The sequence below is a fragment of the Zosterops lateralis genome (genome assembly GCF_965231275.1).
Source record: "Zosterops lateralis genome assembly, chromosome: 2".
Classification (NCBI taxonomy): domain Eukaryota; kingdom Metazoa; phylum Chordata; class Aves; order Passeriformes; family Zosteropidae; genus Zosterops; species Zosterops lateralis.
Window position 1 is genome coordinate 87,081,919 of NC_139763.1, and position 20,796 is coordinate 87,102,714.

General features: G+C 37.8%; 1 protein-coding gene across 1 annotated transcript in view; it reads right to left on the reverse strand.

Annotated features, from left to right (window-relative positions):
- ACER3 (alkaline ceramidase 3) overlaps nt 1-20,796 on the reverse strand; it is a 55,954-nt gene that overhangs the window by 34,193 nt on the left and 965 nt on the right. The window contains exon 2 of the mRNA XM_083854704.1: nt 2,459-2,569. Within this exon, the coding sequence (XP_083710830.1) occupies nt 2,459-2,569 (111 nt within the window). The remainder of the gene's footprint in view (nt 1-2,458; nt 2,570-20,796) is intronic.

Here is a 20,796-nt window from a genome sequence, read left to right on the forward strand (position 1 = left end):
TACCTCTTGTTGTGCTGCCAAGATCTTACTATATATGTGAAACAAGCAACGCTTCCATAATTCAAAATGCATTTACTTTAGAAAGGAAATACATGTCAACCAAAGAAATTGTGGGTATAAAAGTCAAGCACTGAATGGCGTGGTAAAACACAAAGGAACTGACAATCAACTAAATGTCTGAAAGCATGCAAAAGAAACAGCTGATTTGGATCAAAATAATGTCTAGAAACAACACCTCTTATGTTCTCAAATGCTAACAGATTTAATTTTAACGTTGGCTTTGACAGCTGTCTTTTAGTATCTTGTAAAATCTCAGTAACTATTCAAAATTGTTAAAACCTAACTAAAGCACCCTCCCTTCCACCCCCATCTTCACAGCAGAATTGTTAAAGAATTTCTACTTTGACAAAACAACTCTCAGTTAGAAGCTCTGCTGCATGATCTTTAATGAAGCATGCTGCCTCAAGTGAACTCACAAGCTGGTGTTAAATTCACTATCTTTTCACAGATTAAGTCTACATTTTTTTGTTACAAATTAAATAAATAGTGTGAAACCTGTTAATAAATAAAATTCATGCAATGGAAAGAATTCTGTCTGGTACTTTCTTACAAAAAGAATTTTCTGTACACTTATTCTATCTCCACTTCAGTATGCTTCTTGTTCAGTCACATACACAGAGAGAATGCCAATGTTGCTGACACATTTCAACCATATTTAAAATTCTTTTTATGTTCTCATTCACTGCTTTTATTCTGTAGTAGAGCAAATGTTAAGTGGTTTGTGATTCCAAATCTTCTTGTTCCTGTTTTTCACTGAGACTCTATAAAGTCTTCTACATTTCTAAACATCTTTCAACTGCTGTAAAATAGGGTTACAAACACTGAAGCAGACACAAAGCAGAAGAGAAATGCTTTTGAGATAGACCTTTAATGTTAGGTTCCAAAATATGAGATAAAAATCAAGCCATTTATAATTTCAGACAGGAATCAAAACCAACTTAGTCACAGATGAGCAGGGCCTAGATAGAACTCAGAACTGTCTTCCAGCACTGCTGTCCAAATGCAGGCTGAGTTCCCCTTCAGCAACACAGGAGAGAGGAAAAAGTCAAGTCCAAGGTATTTACTGTGATCAAAGACAAGTTGGGTTTTTTGGGTTTTTTTTGGTTTTAATATTTTAAACATTAAATGGGATATGAGAAATGCCCATCTGGTGTGACAGCCTGACATCCTGGTCAGATAGCAGCACACTGTCCATCATAAACTGTCACTGACAGAGGTAGCCACATATCATGGTGAAGACAGTTTCAAACTGGGTTTTAATTTAAGGGATTCCTTTTCATAGTTTAAAAAGAATGGCAGTATGAGACATTTTCATTCAAGAACACCCAAAGTCAGCTTCAGCCAACATTTACACACCATTTCTTACCATATCTTTTTATAAGTAAACCCTGACCTTTAAGAATTCTCTCTGTTTCATACTGAGACAAAAGGTAGTAATTACTTGAAACCACAGAAAGTCTACAAATGGCTAATTAGAAAGTGCTCAGATAATATGCAAAGCAGTGCATCGTTGCTGCCTGTCTTTCACACAGATGAACAAAGCTGATAGAACTGAAAACTTGTGAATTTGTACCCTGTATACGTTACAGTCTAACTGGTATCAAGGATACATTTAGCATATGGATATGTGCTTTTCAACAACGTCTGCCTAAATACATAACATGCCAATCTTAAAAGTAACATTTATCAATCCCTTGCCACTCCAAAGACTGGGGAAAATCTCCATAAAGACAGGAGATATAGCAAACACAGAAATTCTATGAAATCTAGTTTTAAGACCCAACTGCCAAATTTGAACCGTCTTCAAACGTCTTTTTCTCATAAGGAACAAGACGTCTAGTCCCACAATTAACATGTAAAAGGAAGTTGGTTCTTTTCTGTTCTGAATTTTGTTATTTTAGAATGGACAAACTTCCCTCGAGTTGATCTAAACATGATAATCATGTTGTTCTTCCATTCTTGCAAAAGTTCCCAGACATGATGGCTGGGTGATATATGCCAAAGAGGAACTGGAAACAAGTTCAAAGTCATGAAAGGATGCTTTTCCAGTTCCCTCTACATCTTGGCCACTTCTTATATTACTCTCCCATACAAATGTCACAAAAAAAATTAATGCAGTGTGAAACTGCTTCTAAGTAAAATACACAGCACTGAGCAGGACCCAAAGCTGGAAAAGGATCACTTTAAAATCTGATTGAATTATTTAGTGAATTCTAATTTCATGTTCCTCCAACATGTGTAAGTTTACAGAAAACATTAACAATTTCAGCAAACTGAGGTCTACTTTTCACACACATATTTGGATTTAACTACTGGGTTTATTAATATCTAGATAGATTTTCCATTGCGTATCTGAGCCCTCTTTATAATGAAAGAGCAAATTAAGTTTTACACATACCTGTAAGACACAAATATGCAGCTAAATACCGTTTTTCAAGGCCATCTTTATAGGTCTGAATCGCACCATAGATTGGAGGTAGAATGAAAATCAGGTTACTCACTGTGTTCCCTGTAGGACAGAAACACAAAGCAGAGATTAAGAATTGGGTACTATGCACTTTAACTACATCTAACAAAATTACATTCACTCATTAGAGACAGGTTCAACAGTTTTCCTCCAGAAAGTGACTCAGCAAGACACCACTGCTCTCCATCCCTGATCTAGTGGAAGGTGTCCCTGCCCCCAGCAAAGGGCTTGGAACCAGATGGAACTTGAAGGTCCCTTCCAACCCAAGCTTTTCTAGGACTCTATCCTACATTCTACCCAATGCAAAGAAATGGCATGTGTTGCAGAGACCTGAGAAAGCAATAAAAGCCAAGAGCCCAGCACTTCTACACTGATTCAGATTTTGTTTGTTTTTCCTTTCTAAACTGTGCTGACCTAAGCAAAAGTGCAATGAAATCCTGCAAAGTTTAAGTGAAACAAAAGGAAATGGTGCATCTCTCAATGGAAGAGATGCAGATTCAGCTTTTTAGCTTAACCACAAATCATAATTTTGAGAATAGAGGTTACGTTACGGGAATTAAATGCCAGACAATTTGACAAAATGAGCAAATATCATAAAAAGGCGTATATAAAATAAACTGTACATTTTCACAGACTATCAGTTAAATACATATAAAACTGCAATCTAATTTGCAAATATCCCAAGGAAACATACAATTTATGAGGCTATGAAGACACCAATCCCCCCAACCCCCGCATTTCTGTATTTTATATTCAGCAGAAAATCCCAGAAGCATTTCACATTCCAGAACAAAGAACAAGAGTGAGCAGGTTGGTCTTTTCTGAATCACATCCCTAATTCAAGCAGCTATTTTTCAGGAGTCCTACTTGCCAAGATCCATCCAAAAGAAATGCAAAACGTACCAAACTATGTTCATATAACCCCCTAAGGTATTGCAGCACCTCTAAAACCAAAAATCCATACTTCACAGTTGTAAAGAAAATTCATACTCAAATGGAAAAAAGGTTATTTCAGAACACATGTAGCAGAAGTAAACCTAGTTCCCTTGAACATGGTAGCTCTTCTATATTCTCACAAAGTAGATACAAATTTCACTTTGAGACAGTCTTCTCAACCAGTTAAAAATCTCATCTGATTTTTATCAGAACTTCTTTAAATCACTTCCTTACTGATTTAACATCATATCCTGCCCGACCATGAATTTCACAAGTTTTATCAGTCAAATCAGATGTGCCAGACATCTCACTCTTCTAGTCAACTCGGAAGTAAGAAGTCCATGTGAAAGAAGCCCAGCTGAAAACAAAAAACTGTCTGCAAGGATATAAAAGGCCTTTTTCATGTTTAAGTTCTTCATGGAATCATTACCCTTCTACCACATTCCCACAGTGTTGTAATGGGTAGTGATTCACTTTCAACAGAGACCAGGTTTGGAAAAAACTCACTCAAATGCTGTTGTGTGACACACTGACCATTGCCATGTCCTCCTGTAAATCATTCAAATATGAAATTGAGCCTTGAAAAATAGAATAAAGGTTACATAGCCTGGATAGCGAAACTTCCGCTTTCTAAAGCAGTGCTCAACGATGCCCATTTTCAAGAGAAGTCAGTAGACGTTATATAAACGTCACTGTTCAAGGTCACTTGGTTATGAAACTGTCAAAAGTCTGGCAAAAATTCAAATATGAAAATGCCAAACAAAAGAAATACCATGATGTTTATCCACAATTGGGAAGGCACATGACTGTGGAAGAGAGTTGCAGTAGGATAACAAACTTCAGATGGGAGTAAGAATGCAGAAAACAGATCCTTCTGTAGGAAAGGGAAGGGAAGGTTTCAACACTTCCTGTAAGCTATAATTATGTTAAATTATTGAAAATTTACGAGCACTTAATCTGGGACCATCTTGCTGACAGAGGAAATACCATAGACCTAATCTAGCTGTACATTCCTGCCACTCCTTCTCTGCACTTTTTGGCCTGTATTATTCAGAACATTTGCAGCATGGATTAGGCAAGCCTATCTGCAAACATACTTATTGACAGTTCTGTACATTTTTTTAAAAGGGGTAATGGGGGCAGGGGAACAATAAAGTCCTCTGGCATGCTGCTAGCAAAATTACTTTTTTCAAGAACAAAAACTCCAAGGACTCTTGCGAACCCATGGTCCCCAGGAATGCATATTTCATAAAAGTCTAGCTAGTCTTTACAGGATTATCATCACACAGAGTAGCTTACAAATTCATTAAAAGGGATTTTTACTAATTCCATCAAAATACGGCAGTGGGATATGCACAGAGATTAGCAAAGAATACCAAGAAGACAAAGGTGACACAATGCAGACCCATAACTCAAGTTATTTAACTAACAAGGAAGTGAAACAAACTTTGAAGGAAATAAATATAGAAGGTGAAAATGGGAAAACAGTTCAAACTGTCAAAAAAACCCAATCTCATCTTTTTTCACCTCATTTCCTTTTTTTGAAACAGGGGAAGATAGTGCAGCAGAACTCCATGGGAAAACCAGAGAATGGAGAAATTGCAATGAAGGCATGAGGCAGAAGATATGAAAAATAACTAAAGAAGAAATTATTGGTTATGCCTAAAAGAAATAGGGTACATCAGAAATTTGATGAATGCACATGGATAGACCTGGGCTTAATTCTGTACAGCATTCTTACATTTCAGTACTGGATTCCTTGAATACTGGTCCAGGGAGTGACCTAAGTTTTCTGTAGTAACCAAAGACTGATTCTTAACATTTTATCTTCAATATGCCCATCAACAGAAAGGCAAACTATAATATCTAAGGAAAAAAATGAATGAACTTGCAGACTGAAATTACAAGAACAGGATTAAATATGACAGCCATGAACACTCCTTTCAATATGAATATGAATCCTTATTCCATATGTAGAATTAATCTATTTGAAGAGGCAGAAAAATTAATTCAAATTGTATGGTAACTGACCATAAACCATCACTGTACACACCAAACCCCTTAAACTTATTTCCTACAGAGCCAGTGAAAATAGTTATGTCTTCATGCAAGTCAACAGTAGGATACACTGTTCTCTAGTTATTGATAAAAGAAAAGAGAAAGCTCATCCGGTGCAGAGAAGCTCCACTTAGATGGGAGGGATGAATGGGAGCCTACAATTTCAGAAGGGACAAAAATTGCTCAGCTCACTGAACAAAACAACGGCTGGACGGAACAAAACCGCGCTCTGTAAAGACAACGCGGGTCAATGCCAAAGACAAAAGGGAGCTGTTTGAACTGAAGGATCATACTGACAATGACTAAATAGATATAAACTAATCCTAAATAAATGCAGGCTAGAATAAAGAGGAAAGCTTCCCATTAGAGAGGAAATATTTACAACTGCTTCCCAACAGAAATGAGCAGCAAGATGAACCTGCTTTCAGGGTGGAGCTCAGGAAGCTCCACAATCACATTATGTGAGGTGGTGGCCTATCAGAGTACTAAAGCACACCACATCCATGAAGATTATACATGGTACGAGGTACACAGCTAAATTAATGTCTAATCATGATTATGTGACTGACTGACTGCACGAATTTCCATAGAAGTCTTTCAAGACTGTTTTAACGCAAATCATTGTTTCAAAGTAATGTTTTATTCATTGAGAGAACGCATAAGGTACAAGAACAACACCAAGTTTATGCAAAACATCTTTTCAACAAGCTTCTGTCTGTAGGAAGAAGAATAGTATGAGTGTTAAACCACATCTGCTTCCCGTTCTACAAATACAGCAGCAAAACCTGACCAGTCTTTTTCTAATGCATGCACATTCACAGTCATCTTCAGGCCCTAAAAAATATGTGTACTATCATTACCACACAAAGGTCTGTACAAAGACTGACCACAAATACAAAGAAAAATAACCTAAAAGGGGAAATAGTTTCTACAAGCAAACACAGGTACAATATACAGCTTACTGTTGCACAGACATTGTGCATACAGTTGGGAAGGACACAGATTTGAAGTACCTTCCATAAAATTTCCATTTTTCCAAATATGTAGTTAATTCCACATTAGAAAGTAACTGCTACAATAAATTTGGATGAAGAGTAAAAAGAGAGAAAAAAAGTAAAGTTTTAAATAAGTTGTAAAATAACATGGTCATAAAGGAATAATAAACAGGATGCAAAAAGATTAGGAAAAAAAATAAAGGGGTTAGAATAAAGATGCAGTGAGGGAAGAAATGCACTATCATAAAAAAGAAGCAAAAAATTATCGTGTTCAACTTTTGACAAGGTGTGATCAGTGTGATTTACCTCGTATTAAGAGATGATCTCTCCTATGTTTGTACACAGAATGACAGCAAGATTTACTAAGCACAAGGATCTTTTCAAATTTTAAAATGTTCTTGCTCTCTGTCAAACAAATGAAGATTTTTCACTCTCTTATAGTTTTTACAAGACTCAAAACTAATGGAAATAAAACCCTCAAGAGAGGAAAGAAAACATTTGCTGTTTAAAAAGTCGACTATACATAAAGAGCTCATTTAATATCAGGACTAACAAACACGATATCCACCACAGTAAGATCTTTCAGCAGTAAGATTTTTCATTATTGTAAGATTTTTGCATCCCACTGTGAAACAGGAGAAAAATATATATTTTAGAAAATAGCAGCCACTTTCCTAAGCTGTAATAGAGTCAAAGTATCCCTTTAAGTAAAACACACAAACAAACAAACAAGGTTTTGAGGCTGAAAACATCCATTTCATTGCCTGGATATCATAGTGCTCTGCACAGTCAATTCCTGGATCATGTAGCTTTATCTTTTTCCATCACTGCAGGAAGAAATTAAAAATAGTTATAAAAACCAAAGCCTGTCAGAAGGCATCATGTAGAACTTGATTAATCCTTCTATCTGCCTTCAGATATAAGGAATTCTATTTCATGGTTTTGTTTCTGGAATCATCTCACGCAGTTCTGGTGCAAACTACAGATCATTATTAAAGAATTTACCAAGTTTCAAGAAATTGCAAAGCAATGCAATTCAGGCAAATTTGAGAGCATAACCATCTACCATTAGGTATGCTCTCTTGTTCAGAAGAACCAACTACACGGAATCACTTGGTGTGGCCACTAACTTCAACCTCGCTCTGTTTTCGCTTACGGCTTATCACCAGGAGGGCAGAGCAGCAATTAGATTTTCACTTTCACCAGCCAGTTTTAATATATTCCACTTCAAAGTCTACAATAACTGCACTTCAGAGTGCCAGGAAATGAAAACTCCTGTTTCCATTTGATATTTCAGAAGGACCTCAAGGGGAGAAAACCAAGTCATCCCGACAGGAATTTTGCCAATATGTAATTACTGGACTCCCTATACTAATGCGCATGAAGGATCAATATAAACTTCCTGTCACTCAGTGAAATACAACACAGGGTTACTGCAGGCTGGAACACAGTACTAATGCTGACTTTAAAAATAAAATAAAATAAAAATTAAAAAATGGGAGTGTGGGGTGTTTGTTTTTAAGCTACAAGATCCATTCCTTATGTTGTATAATTCTCCTTTCCAAATACTAAGCTAGCCTTGATTTTGTTTACTGGGACATTAATTGAAGTTACAGCTTCAGCAGTTCATCAGTTGCAACTTGTATTGGCCATCACACTTCTTATAACAAAACAGGAAAAATACTGAAGGACACAAATACTGCAGGAACTACTGAACTGTATAAGCTGTGTATGAAAGCTTCCTGAGGCACTATAAAAATGAGTACACATAAATAACAACTCAAATCAATGGATCTTTACTGAGACTACTAGATCTTCTTAGGTATTTAAAATAATATCAGAAATCAGAGCAAGTTCACACAGATCATAGGAATCATAAAATTAAAGGACAAATAAAACAGCACAGAAAAATGTAATGAAGTTCATTACAAAGGAACGTTGCATTAATCTAGCTCTGTAGAGAAGTTGACATACTACTATGAGAAAAACCTGTAAGGCACAAAGGAGAGGGAGGGATACAACAACTAGGAGTACTACACAGGAAAAGAAAGATCTGAAGAGGGAAAGAACAGCTACCTAAATCTCAGCCAGGCAGAAGCTACAAGAAAATAACGTGAAATCCAAAGGATTTACATGGGGGAAGGATTGAAAAAAAAAAAAATTATTTGCATTACTAAAGAAGAACATTCTGATGAGCACTAACATGGTGAACTGAGGAAAAGGGAAGTTTCAGTAGGACATCTAGAAATCTAGCGTTTGGCAGCAGCAACCTCTCCCAAAAGAAACCATGAATCCTGGAAGAGTTTCAAACAGGATGGACAACACACTACAAGATCCATGGAGCAAACAAGACACGGTGGGTGAAGAAAGGTGACAAACAAGGCAGGAGCAGAGGCCCCTTCCCCAGGCCAGCACCAGCTCAGATGCATACCACGGGTGTGAGCACACCGCGTTCCACTCGCACGTGTCTCAGCCCCAGCAGCAGCAGAGCTGCTTCCAGTAAGTCCAAGTGCTGGGACAAGGCCAAAAAATCTGAAGGCAACATTGCTGCTGCAGAACTGGTGGCCAGCTGGAAGGTTTAAGTGTTTAAAGTCAGCATGCAGGGCAGTGCTTCTAGACCTTCTAGGCTGCTTCTCCCTTGCTGGGCCTCCATTTCTCCAGGATATGCAAGTTGATATCCTTCTGAAGAGGTAAACCATTTCAGTGATGTATTGGACTGGGGAGGGGTAAAGAGGCCATTTTAGAAAAAAAATTAATTATTAACAACACAATTTGATTTTTATTTCCAGTGCACATTTATAAGTGGTTCCAACATGCTGTGTCGAGTGATACATTCTGATTTATGGTTTTACACACTTTATATTCCAGCTGCAGAACTCATTCCCTTGGCATTCATCATCCTAGTCCAGCTAATATTTTTAAATGGTTTTAGTCTGATTACACTATTTCATGTGACACTTGTGTTCTTCAAAACAATCAAAAGATATTTAGAAGAGAAAGCTCTTGACACTGCTGACTAAGAACACAGACAAGTAAGCTCAGTCCAAACCTGTAAAGTGTGGGGGTATTTTCTTATGCACAAGCCTCTTTGGTATGCACGTCCTACAAAAGCCCTTATTATAAACTGCTTCTGAATTGCCCTAGGTTACAACTAAGCTATCCTCTTCCTTACCCTCATCTCTGCAAACTGCTTTGCTACTCTAAAGGCATTTGAAAACTACAACCTAACAGAAGACTATACTAACACTGAGCTTGCTTCTTATGCAAATTATAGTAAAAATTAATGAGAGAAAGCTAATAATTAACAAATTCACATTTCAAAGCTCCACTTGCTTCTTCATAAGAAACCAATACCTTTGAAGATACCCTTGCAATCCCAGAAATACAACATTTATGTTTATAGTGCAAATTTAAATTTAGACAGTGAAACAATTTATTGTGGGGCCAAAGAAATTTTTGCTCTCTCTCCTCAAATATAAAACACATTGGTCACCTATTTAGTCTCCTTTACTGTAGCGTGTAAGCAACCACAGTCTTCTGTCTCAGTATCCCTGCAAGACAAGCAGGGTGAAGCTGCCTGAGTCACAAAGAAAACTGCATAAAACTGAAGTCAGGACTTTCAAACACCAAAGTGTTTCTCTAGCCACTTGACCATCCTTAAGTGCCACAAATAAAAATGAATGAGTTCACCACACCACTTCTCGTAAGTAGAGCTTCAAAGTACAAAGCACAGTCACAGTATGAGCTGGGTACTTTCCAGAAACATTGTTTTTGTAACCAATTCTCATGTTTAGCATAATGAACTTCTTCTCCTGGAATTCTTAAAGGCTATCATAAGTGGAGAAAAAGTGTCTAAAGCTCCATAACTTGTACTGATTTTCTTTTTTTTTTTTTTTTTTTTTTTGAGGAACCGTGATTGCTGATTATTTCAGAGGGATCTGACTCAAAACCTTTCACGAGTAAAGTCTGAGATCACCATGAATGGCTCTTCCCCAGAAGAGCATTAAAAGGGCAGATTAAAAATGTGGAGGACCAGCTGTGAAGTTTAACAGATAATAATGAAAGCATTGCAATGAAAAATATTCTAAGGTGATAGACCAGAATAAGACAGCTACAACACCTAAATTAAAAATGCAAGTACTATCTCTCTTTTGAAGCCTATTATCTTACTGTAGTTGTGTGTTTATCACACCAGTGCCTGTCACAAGTGCAGAGCATCGTGGAACATTTATAAATGGTTTTTGCATTCTGAATGTACCATGACATGAAAAGTAACAGTATTTAGAAATGTAATAATAAAGATGCTAGAATCTATTTGTGGCCTTTTTTTTTTTCTTCAGACTGCAAGATGCAGCTTGGACAAATATGATAGTACACGCCTTCTTTACAGGATATTTTATTCTCAATCCAAGAAATTCACAATTAACCAGACTACAAAGAATAAACTTGCATTACAGCCACCTGCTATGTCATTCTGTCATATTTTAATATTGCTTTCCTAGGATATGGGAAACCGCATGGAAAAGAAAGCAAAATTTCCCTAATAAACATGAATCTAAGATGATAGCAAGCACACCAATTACTTTGAAATACACCTGGAAGGATTTTGAAAGCAAATTTAAAGTAAAAACAGTTGACATAAGCAGATCATTTGAAATACCAATCTAGAAAGCTCGCTAAAAGCAAGTGCTTACATCTGGAAAATGCAATCAAAGTCTAAAGAGATTAGGCTGAGATGATGTAAAGTTAGAATATTACATGCAATAAGCTTGTTGCTGAAGGGCAGATTTGCTTCTTTTATATCCTTTACTGGAAAACAAAATAAAGCACATTTTAAATGTTATTTTAAGGCAGGTTGATGATGTCAAACTGGAAGGAAATAACAGACATGGAGATTACTGTTCAGCCCCCGCAAAAACTAAGCGGTGACCAATGTATTACACTGATCATCCATTTAATTTTTATCATTCTTAACTCCTTCCAGCCATTATTCTCCTGTGCCGGTGTCAGCATCCTGGCTTCCTGTTCAGTGTCTGCACCAACTCCTCTAAGTCTAAGGGTCTGTCCAGAGCAGAAAGCAGCTTCCGACCCAGGACTGTCAGTCCTCAGTACAACGGAAAAAGCAGCTTGAGGCACGGAAGCTGTGGGCATCAGCCCAGAGGCTCTGGCAGGACTGCCCCAGGCACTCTGCAGTGACAGAGGAGAGCTGAGCTTTAGAGGAGCCCAACGTGCTCACTGGATGGTGAGCAGCAGAGAACAATGTGTGCCACTGCTCCTGTCCAGGTATTTGTAGCTTTAGCTTGAATAGCCTATCTTCAGAATCCAAATCCTCCAGCTTTCTTCCCTTTCTTACTATCAATATGGATTTCCCCTGGGTGTCCAGAACAACTAAAGCCTCTCTTACTAATGACTCATGTCATTCTTTTACCCTACTTGGACAGCAGGAAATTAAAGGTGAGATACTACGTGACAACTGGAGGCAAACACATGCAGATAATGAAACTGGTCAGCAACCACAGCCTGATTCAGACACACAGCAGTCACTCAAACACTGACTGGTGACATTCACCCTCTTATCATCAGTGTTAATAAAAAAAATCCTTCTACAAATAACTATATATATATATATATATATATTTTTTTTTTTTTTTCCCCAGGGCTGCCTTTAATGAAAAACCCTACAGCTACCTGGAAACATGTGATGACAGGCGACTGATCACACAAATGACCTGGAGTCATCATCTTCACTCCTAAATATCTAACTTCATCTCTTTTACGTAGGTACTTTGTTTCTCCAAAGTCTTCATAACTTTTTTCAGTTAATCTAACCCCCAGCAAGAACTTTCAACAGTACCCAATTAATTCAATAATGCAAGATTCAAAGGTTGTCACTCCTATTCTACAACTAACTCCAACTGTATTCTTTAGTGACTGTCCAATTCTCATTTCAAGACAACCCTCTTGTTCGTGCTTGAAAAATGAAAAGAAAAAGATTGGCAATCACCTATCATCCACAAACCTTGGCTAAAGCTATTTCTCTGGAGGGAAAATGAAGCTTCTCAGAGACAGTAAGATCGAAGTCCAATCCTAAGTATCTCACAGTCTAAACCAGATAATGGAAGAGATATAGAATACATTGAAGGTTCAAGATTTAAACACTATTTTTTGTTATAAATATAAATTAAAATAGTACCTACATAATAATAGTTCATAAGGTAAGTGGCAGGAATTTGGGCAGAAATCTGTTTTGCTGAATAAGATACAAAATAGTTGAAAACCATATACAAATTAACCATGTTCCCAACACAAATGGTGGCCCAAAGGCTGGCAGAGGAAATTTTTCAGAGGAAATGCTTGAGAAAATTGTAGAAAAAAGAAAAAAAAAAAAAAGTGGAAATCAACATGGAAGAGCTTGGAAGGAAGTGCGTTTAAGAAACAGAAATTGTTTTACAGTGTTTCTCTGCAGCCCAGAACAGAGGGGAAAAAAGGACATGGAAAATTAAATTGGGATAGACTCAAGAGTTTCAGCATTTCAGTACTGCACTGACATTACACATTGTACAGAAGAATGTATTCTGAGGAGCCTTGCAGGATTATAAAACTTGGGCCTTGAAAGATTTAACAGCCACCAAAACTCCGAGTGAAAAGCAACTGTGGTATCATGGATCACAAAGGCATAGCAGTTTGTTTAAGTGAATGAAAACAACATCTGCTGTATGATTTCACTACACAGTGCATTTCCTTCCCGCTTTCCAAGGCATTGACACAATTCAATTGAACTGATTCTTCGAGAGACTCTGTGCTCACCAGTAGCACAAACCAGCAATGATCCTCTGGTTTTTGCTCTGCTACATCTAAAGAAAGCCCTGAACTTCCACACTGCTGCTGCTAGCAGCGGCTTATGGAGATGGCCTTAAACTGGTATGAACAGAAATGCACTGCCAATCTTTTTTCTACATTTTTGCTACTAAATTGAAAAAAAAATAAAGCAAAAAGTTTTGTTTCTCTGATTTTTCAGGCAGTTTAGTCATACATTGGGGTCAGCACATTCATTGTGTATTGTTTATTCTTTCTGTTTATACAGCTCAAAACTGTGAAAAAGACTTGGAAAAAAAAGAAAAAAAAAGACACCAGTTTTCCTCTATGAACAAAATATTACCTGGAGCAACCATGAGTCTACATATTTGTGAGGTTTTTCTTAAGTCTATAAGATTTAAAATGTAAAAAAATTTAATTAGGTCTGTAGCCTGTGGAAGGAATGCAGAAATATCAGTAGAAATACACCCTTGCAGCTACATGCAGTAAGACCCAGGGCAGCTTGGCTGCTGCAATCTGGAGTCAGCACCAGACCTGGAAGTGTCTCGCAGAAGAGCAGCATGACAAACTCCCTCCAAGAACAATCAAATCTGTAATGAGGCTCACACAAACATGAAAAGGTTTGCTGTGCAAGAAAGGGTAAGTACTTGTAGAAGAAAAATACATTTGTTTTACTGAGAAAAAACGCAAACTCCCGTCTGTGACAAGATCAGTCATTAGTTCTGTTGGTCATTTTAGCTTCCTGTTGCAGATGAGCCATTTGATTTCAGAGCAAGCCAGATCTGCAGATCCTCCTTTTCAAAGATATACAAGTAATTTTTCAATTATCCTTGGGTTTCCTCAATGAAGCTTAAAATACCCATTTGAAGGGATCACAATAGCATGCTTTCCAGTCAGGAAGCAGGTCTTTGCCTGAACAAACAAATGGTGATGACCAGGCAAGATGAAGAAAGATGTCATTTGTTCATCAGGCTAACACAGAAATATCTCTGTCCCAAGACTGAAAGTGCCCAGACTAATTTTAATGCTCAGGGCTCTAAAGGACTTCTTTGAGCTAATACTGTACCTGTTGCCCAGATGCTGATTCTTGTTCAGATGAAAATCCTTATCCAACTGGAATTAGCAATTGCTAAAAATCCAGCCTACAGAGCAGTGGCATCATGAGCTTACTGCAAAGAATGAGCTCATTAAAGCATTGTGTAAATCAAGAGCTTCTAGGGTCATGCCTTATGATCATTAAGTTGATATCCTGAAATCCTACTAGTTGGAATACATATAAAATTCATACTAAATTCATACTAAACATACAGATGTTCAGCTCACTCCTAACACCACATCTTTTTCTAATTCTGCTTGTCTGCCCGAAGAAGTCTAAATCTTGCCATCTCAAATATAAAAGTCAAGTCTCAAACTAACATCCTGAACTTTGCCCAGCTAAATCAGGGTACTCTTGTCCCCTTCTCCAGTTCCTCTGGTTAGAGAGGAGAATCACAGTAGTACCTGGACTTGGCTAAGGGGAAATACCTTCCTGTTCACAAAGCCAGCCAGAGATCCTTTAAGAGACACACACGCTCTGCACGTACCATTTCAGGGTCACTCCAAGGACACTAAATTCAGAAAACATGTCCAAAGGAACCAAGGAACAAGGCAAAACCAAATATAAGAAACTAAAGCCCCAGGACACAGCTGGGAAATAGACACACTGCTGGACACTAATCTCGAATTTGAAGTAAAGTTTGGAATTTCCTTCAGGAAAGCACTGCAATGTGCAGGACAGGTCAAGTCACCAGCTGGTGGAGAGGCAGAGAACTGAAGAGGAATCTTCTAAAACTGAGGAAGGGGCACAAAGGGTGCAATCTCTCTAGTGCAACTGACAGAGAGAACAACTTCTGCCTCCCACACTCCAGACACACTGAAGTAGTTACTCTGCCAGAAGATGATGGACTTGACTGTAAAGGATATAATGATCCTTTATTGGAGATGCTGACTGCAGTGATCATTTAGAAATATCAGTTTTGCAGTCACTGGCCACAGTGCACATGCAGCATATTTCTTCAAGGAAATTAATTTTTAGAAACAGAAAAAAATATCACAGTTAGACAGTCCATTTTTTTGAGCTAGCACAAAACCTCTGAAAACTCATAATTGCATTTTCAAGTAAAAAGAAGGGTCTGCACCTTAAATCTAAACAGTACACCCAGCAAAATCACTGAGCCTCTACCCTGAGCTTGCCTATATGGGCATATTCAGATCAATTAATGGTAAATGATTGACACTGAAGCAGTGTTGCTCTGGGGTTTTTGTTATTCCAACCTTCTCTAGAATTTCTCTCCTCCTGAGACATTCTTTTGTTCTTTGTAGTACTTCCACAGACAGAACAACCAAGCACCTTTAATTCATGCAGCAGCTCAGCTTCTCTGCCAATGGGCGGAAGAAGGAGTGTAATTAATGAGGCAGGTGCAAAGAGCCCCCCAGCTAGAAGGCAATCTAAGGTAGGTAGCTCTGCCCTGATAACCACCTGCATGTGGGTTCTCTTCCAGCATTATGATGTCATGTTTTGATACACATTTTGAATTAAAAGAACTCTTTGGGTTTTATTAACCTTTCTTGAGCCACAAACCTTTCCATGATCCTCTTGAGGGACTTAGAGAAACAGCCAAGTGTGTGAGCACTTGCACGTGCTGCAAGATAAAACAACCACACACTGCTGAGCTGTTGGGACTGGAGACAATTCCCAGACTTCCTTTGAACATTTTTGCATCAATAATTAAATCTTTTTTGATTAAAAAAAATAAATATTTCCCACTTATCTGTGAAAGGCACCAGCAAATATAGAAAATACATTACATAAATAGCAGTTTCACACACACAAGACTTTTTGTCTTTCAATTATGACAAAAGTTTTTAATCTGTGACTAAAAGCTCGTTAACTTAAAAGCCAGCAGTGTTCCTTTACAATCATTTATTTTACATTAATTGTCCTATTTCTAGCTACAAGTATGGATTCTGCAAATTCATACCATGCAGTTCATAAACCTGTCTGCCTCAGTTTGCACATAAGAAAAATTAAATTGTACAAATGTCACTGCTCTGTTACCATTTGGAGTGGCAGATGTCCAACTGCCAGCTGTACAAGTATTGAATATGAAGCACTAATTACAGAGTAATCAAATGTTTTGTTAAACCATATTTAAGAATTTTATTGTTGCTTAATAACTACACATATTAGTAGCTAAACACACATGTGGTCCATTAGCACAGCACCTGCCAGGTTTTAAGCATATCCATAACTTGATGGATAAATAAGAACTGATTGGAGAAATCAACTTTCCAAGAGCCTTCGACCCCAACTCTCAAAGAAGGCTGGTGGGAAAACTGAAAATTAAGCTGTCATGAGATAAAAGGTAGAGTTGCATCATGGATGAAAGATAAAAAGCAAGGAAAAATTAAAAATAATATACAAATCATTAGTGGTGGCAAAATGCATCAAAACAGTGTGACAAGACTAACTTCAGGCTTAGCTGAGAATGTACTTTTACAGCCTAGGAAAGGAAATAAATTAATGCAACAGTATTTGCCACTGATTCAAAATCAAATAGAAAGAAATAAAAAACATGACAGCAGAGACCATCTGGCTTATGATTTTGTTTCTGCTATATTATTCTTTGGAGAAAGAAACTCGTCTTTCAACTTCTTTTTGTCTGCAGCATAAAAAAGCAAGCTAGAAGTGTTCATCCTAAAATGCACCGCACAGCTGAGCACTGTTCTGCACACTCCACTTGACTTTACACTCACCATCAATTAGTTTAATGCTTCCCTTATCTTTTTGCTTGCAGTGTCCCCTCAGTTGAGGGAGCTCCCTCAAGAAGCCAGATATATTTCCAGAAGAAAGGTGTGATGCGGTTTCCTCCAATGAGGTAATTAAATTTACACGCTCAAATCCCTTTCAGTCTTAAAAGTCTACAAGTCTGTGACATTGTCTTCTGTTAAACCACTCCTTAGAACTCTTCTGTGTCATGTCATCTTTACATAGCTCCATCTCAGCCAGGCAGTTGGGCAGATCACACCCAATTAAACCTGATGATGTTTCCTTCATCTGCCACTTTATCACTGAAAGAACAGGCAGAGCTCTTGAAGGCAGACAGTTGGCTTTAGTTTAGTTTTCTTACTCTCACACAGAGAGTACCTAGCCCAACAGCCTCTGGCTGCTTTCCAAAGCCTCTGGCAAAAAAGGCAAAATGCAACAGGACACCCATGAGGAACAAGTGACAATCCATACGTGGCAGTACAAATTCAACATTAATGACCCTATTCTAAGTTCAAGTAAATTTTTCGAGTTTTTATGTTTTAAAGTGATCCCCATGGAAAACAGAGATCTGTGCATCTTTGGCAACTGTCTTCTCGAGCAGTGCCTAAAAAGAAACAAGAGCATTTTTGTGTCACTGTTCACAATGTACAGAATGCTTGGACTGCACTCCATGCCATCTAGGATGTGAGATACTGAGATATTTTACATTGAATAACAGTAATCTTATCTCTAGCTCTTGTCTGAGACAAAAATCAGAAGGCTTTAAGGAAGCAGAACAAAAATAGCTAGAAACATGGGCATATTCTCATGACATGGGTGGGTTTTCTTTCCTAAATAAGAGTCCCATAAGGAAATCCCAGTTACAAGAAGTCACTTACCAGATCTCCAATGAAAACAAAAACTAATGGATTTAACTCCGGTAATGATGATAATAATAATAATAAATATTTTCTTATACGAAGATATCAGAACATGCTGAGACAAGACCAGAAGCCAAGAAAGAAACAATTTCACCAATTCCTTGAGAAGCCTGAAGCAATGTTCTAGATGCTTGCTGCTGTAAATGCCAGCATAAGGATATGCTATCTCTAAACCAGTCATGTTGTAGATGATGCATATTGCTTGTGGACAATGAGAGCTCAAAGCAACATAACTGGAAACATGACTCAAGTTTGATCCAAACTGGAACGCAGCATTCTGTTAATAACAACAACAAATTCGCCCCCATGATTCTCCTGACTGAGAATTATAAGTCCCCATGTACCACACAGGGCTCCTTTGAATCTAATTTTTTTTAATTAATTACTACTTGACATGCTTTCAGCAAAGGGAATATGTGAAGATTAGTTCTATTGACTCGTCATATTCTACAAGAGAAACTCTTCTTACAGGGATGACTGAATGCAAGAAGGGTAAGGCTCTTGCCATAGATATTCACATCAAAACTCAATGCAACGTGGGCTAAACTGGCCTGAAACATCAACCCTGCTAAAATAAGGAGTAAGCTGTAACATTTGAGTGATAAGTGTTAAAAACCACAACTTATATTTGCTCTTTCTCTATATGCTTATGTGGGAGGATGGGAGGTTTATCCTTTACTATTTTTCTTCATCAAGTGTACAAAAGTTTGGATAATTCAGCTTTCAAGCACTGGGTCCTGGAAAGATTCAGTTGTAAAGAAGGGAAAAAAAAAATATCATGTCTACTACTTGCCCTCCAGCTCACAGGAGTCAATCAATGGGAAACCCTGGAAATGGAATTACTACACCATACAATAGGTTTGAGCAGTGAAGGATATAAGACTAATTTTAAAGCTTAACAGAGTTAAGCTTGCAAAACAATTCTTTTCAACTGGTTTTCCGTTTCAATTGGTTTAATATTCTACAGACAGATGTAGAGCAGTTAGTCATCCACCTCCACAGGAAAGAAAAACTGACTAGGTGCAGACCCAGAAAGGCAAGAAAAAGCATTTTTCATTATTAAAAAAAAAATGAACTTTTGAATACATGTCATAGTGTTTGGGACGCATCAAGGGAATGCAAGTATGAAGTGCTACACCACCACCTCACCTCACTTCCACATCTCTCACTACATAAGATTGATAAGCTGCCATCATTTACACCAGTTTCTTAAGGAGTGAATGGCAAGGAACTGCATGTGGGCTTTTGGAACACAACGTAGCAATTTTGTACTAAAAGTAGTATGTTAAAACCAAATTGCTAAATGGCACAAAAATGTAATTTGCACAACAAGCTTTCTGTTCGGTTCTTCAGCCTGAAACCTATTTTGTTTGGACCTGCCAGTATTCTTCCATCTTTCAGCCTCTAAAGTTTCTTATAAATTATTAATAACAAACACTTAATGAAAATTTTTTTACATACAATCAGCTTTACCTGAGTGGTAACAAGTCAGAAATTGATTTTCACGCTTCTGTAAGGTAAAACTTCAAATAGTATCCCCACAACATTTACTGCCTCAGACCCTGAAAGCACTGTTCCAGAGCCACAGCTGAAGAAAATCTAGCCCATCTTGGCATCTGGACTGAAATTAGCTGCTGTTAAGCAAACCCTACACCTTACTTACTGTTTTGCATTTTAAACTTCAACCATTTAAATACTTTATCTTACATCACAGCCCTTATATACAGGGGTTTTTTTCAGTGAAACTGACAGACAAACAAACTGTGGTCCCAAATACCAAAACTATAAGGAGGGACCAGACCTTGTATAATTACTCCCTTCTTCTTCAAAACACAAGCCTTTCTGCCTCCCTTTACTCTCATCCTCTTCCTTCTCCTGAATAATCCAAAAGCAGACAAAAAGTATCAGTTAACAAGGCTAACAATGCAGGGATTATTTTAAAAATTTACATGCTAGTCAAATTTATTTTTACATTAGTGAAACAACAGAACTTCCTCTTCCCTATGAGAATTATCTCACAAATTATGCTTGACAACAAGGAAGACACAAAAATACACACTCTGCAAAAGCCACATTCTATTTAAACTTCTAAGTTTGTCCCTTTTTAAGAGTATTTAATTTTGTTTCCTTTTCAGCCAGCCTGCCTCTTCTCAGCCATAAATCTACATATCAACTTCCTTTCTCCTCTGAGTTTCTAAGCTGCTTATGCTGCCGTTGTTCATTTCAGATCCTGTTCTCCTTCCCATTCCTCGTGAAGCCTCTTTCACAATTATTCATTTTGGATCCTCACCCATGCCAGTGTTTGCCACCAGGAGTAACAGCTTGGCATGGATACCCAGAACCCTTCATCTTCTGCATGCCAAGCTCTAGAAGCATCCCAGCAATGTGAAAGGCCTCTACAGACTGCCCACTTCAAGCACTTCAGGGTAGGTGAGCCTGAAGTGGCACTTTGGCACCCAGAGCCCCAACACTTCAAAGGCAGCCACCTACCTTATATGTGTGAAACTTTTCTGTAGTACAGGGCGTCTGCCAGGCAGCAGTACATAATTATAACTACTACACCCTTTAAAGTCACTGCCCAGGACACAAAAATATTTCGTTTTTCAACAAAACCTCAATGACGTAGGGCTTGATCTTTTATCACCTGCAAGACACTCCTTTCTCAAGCACCTGACGGATGACGCTGTAGTTGAAGCACCTTCTTTCTTCCCCTAAAACATGCTAAATCCTGCCTGT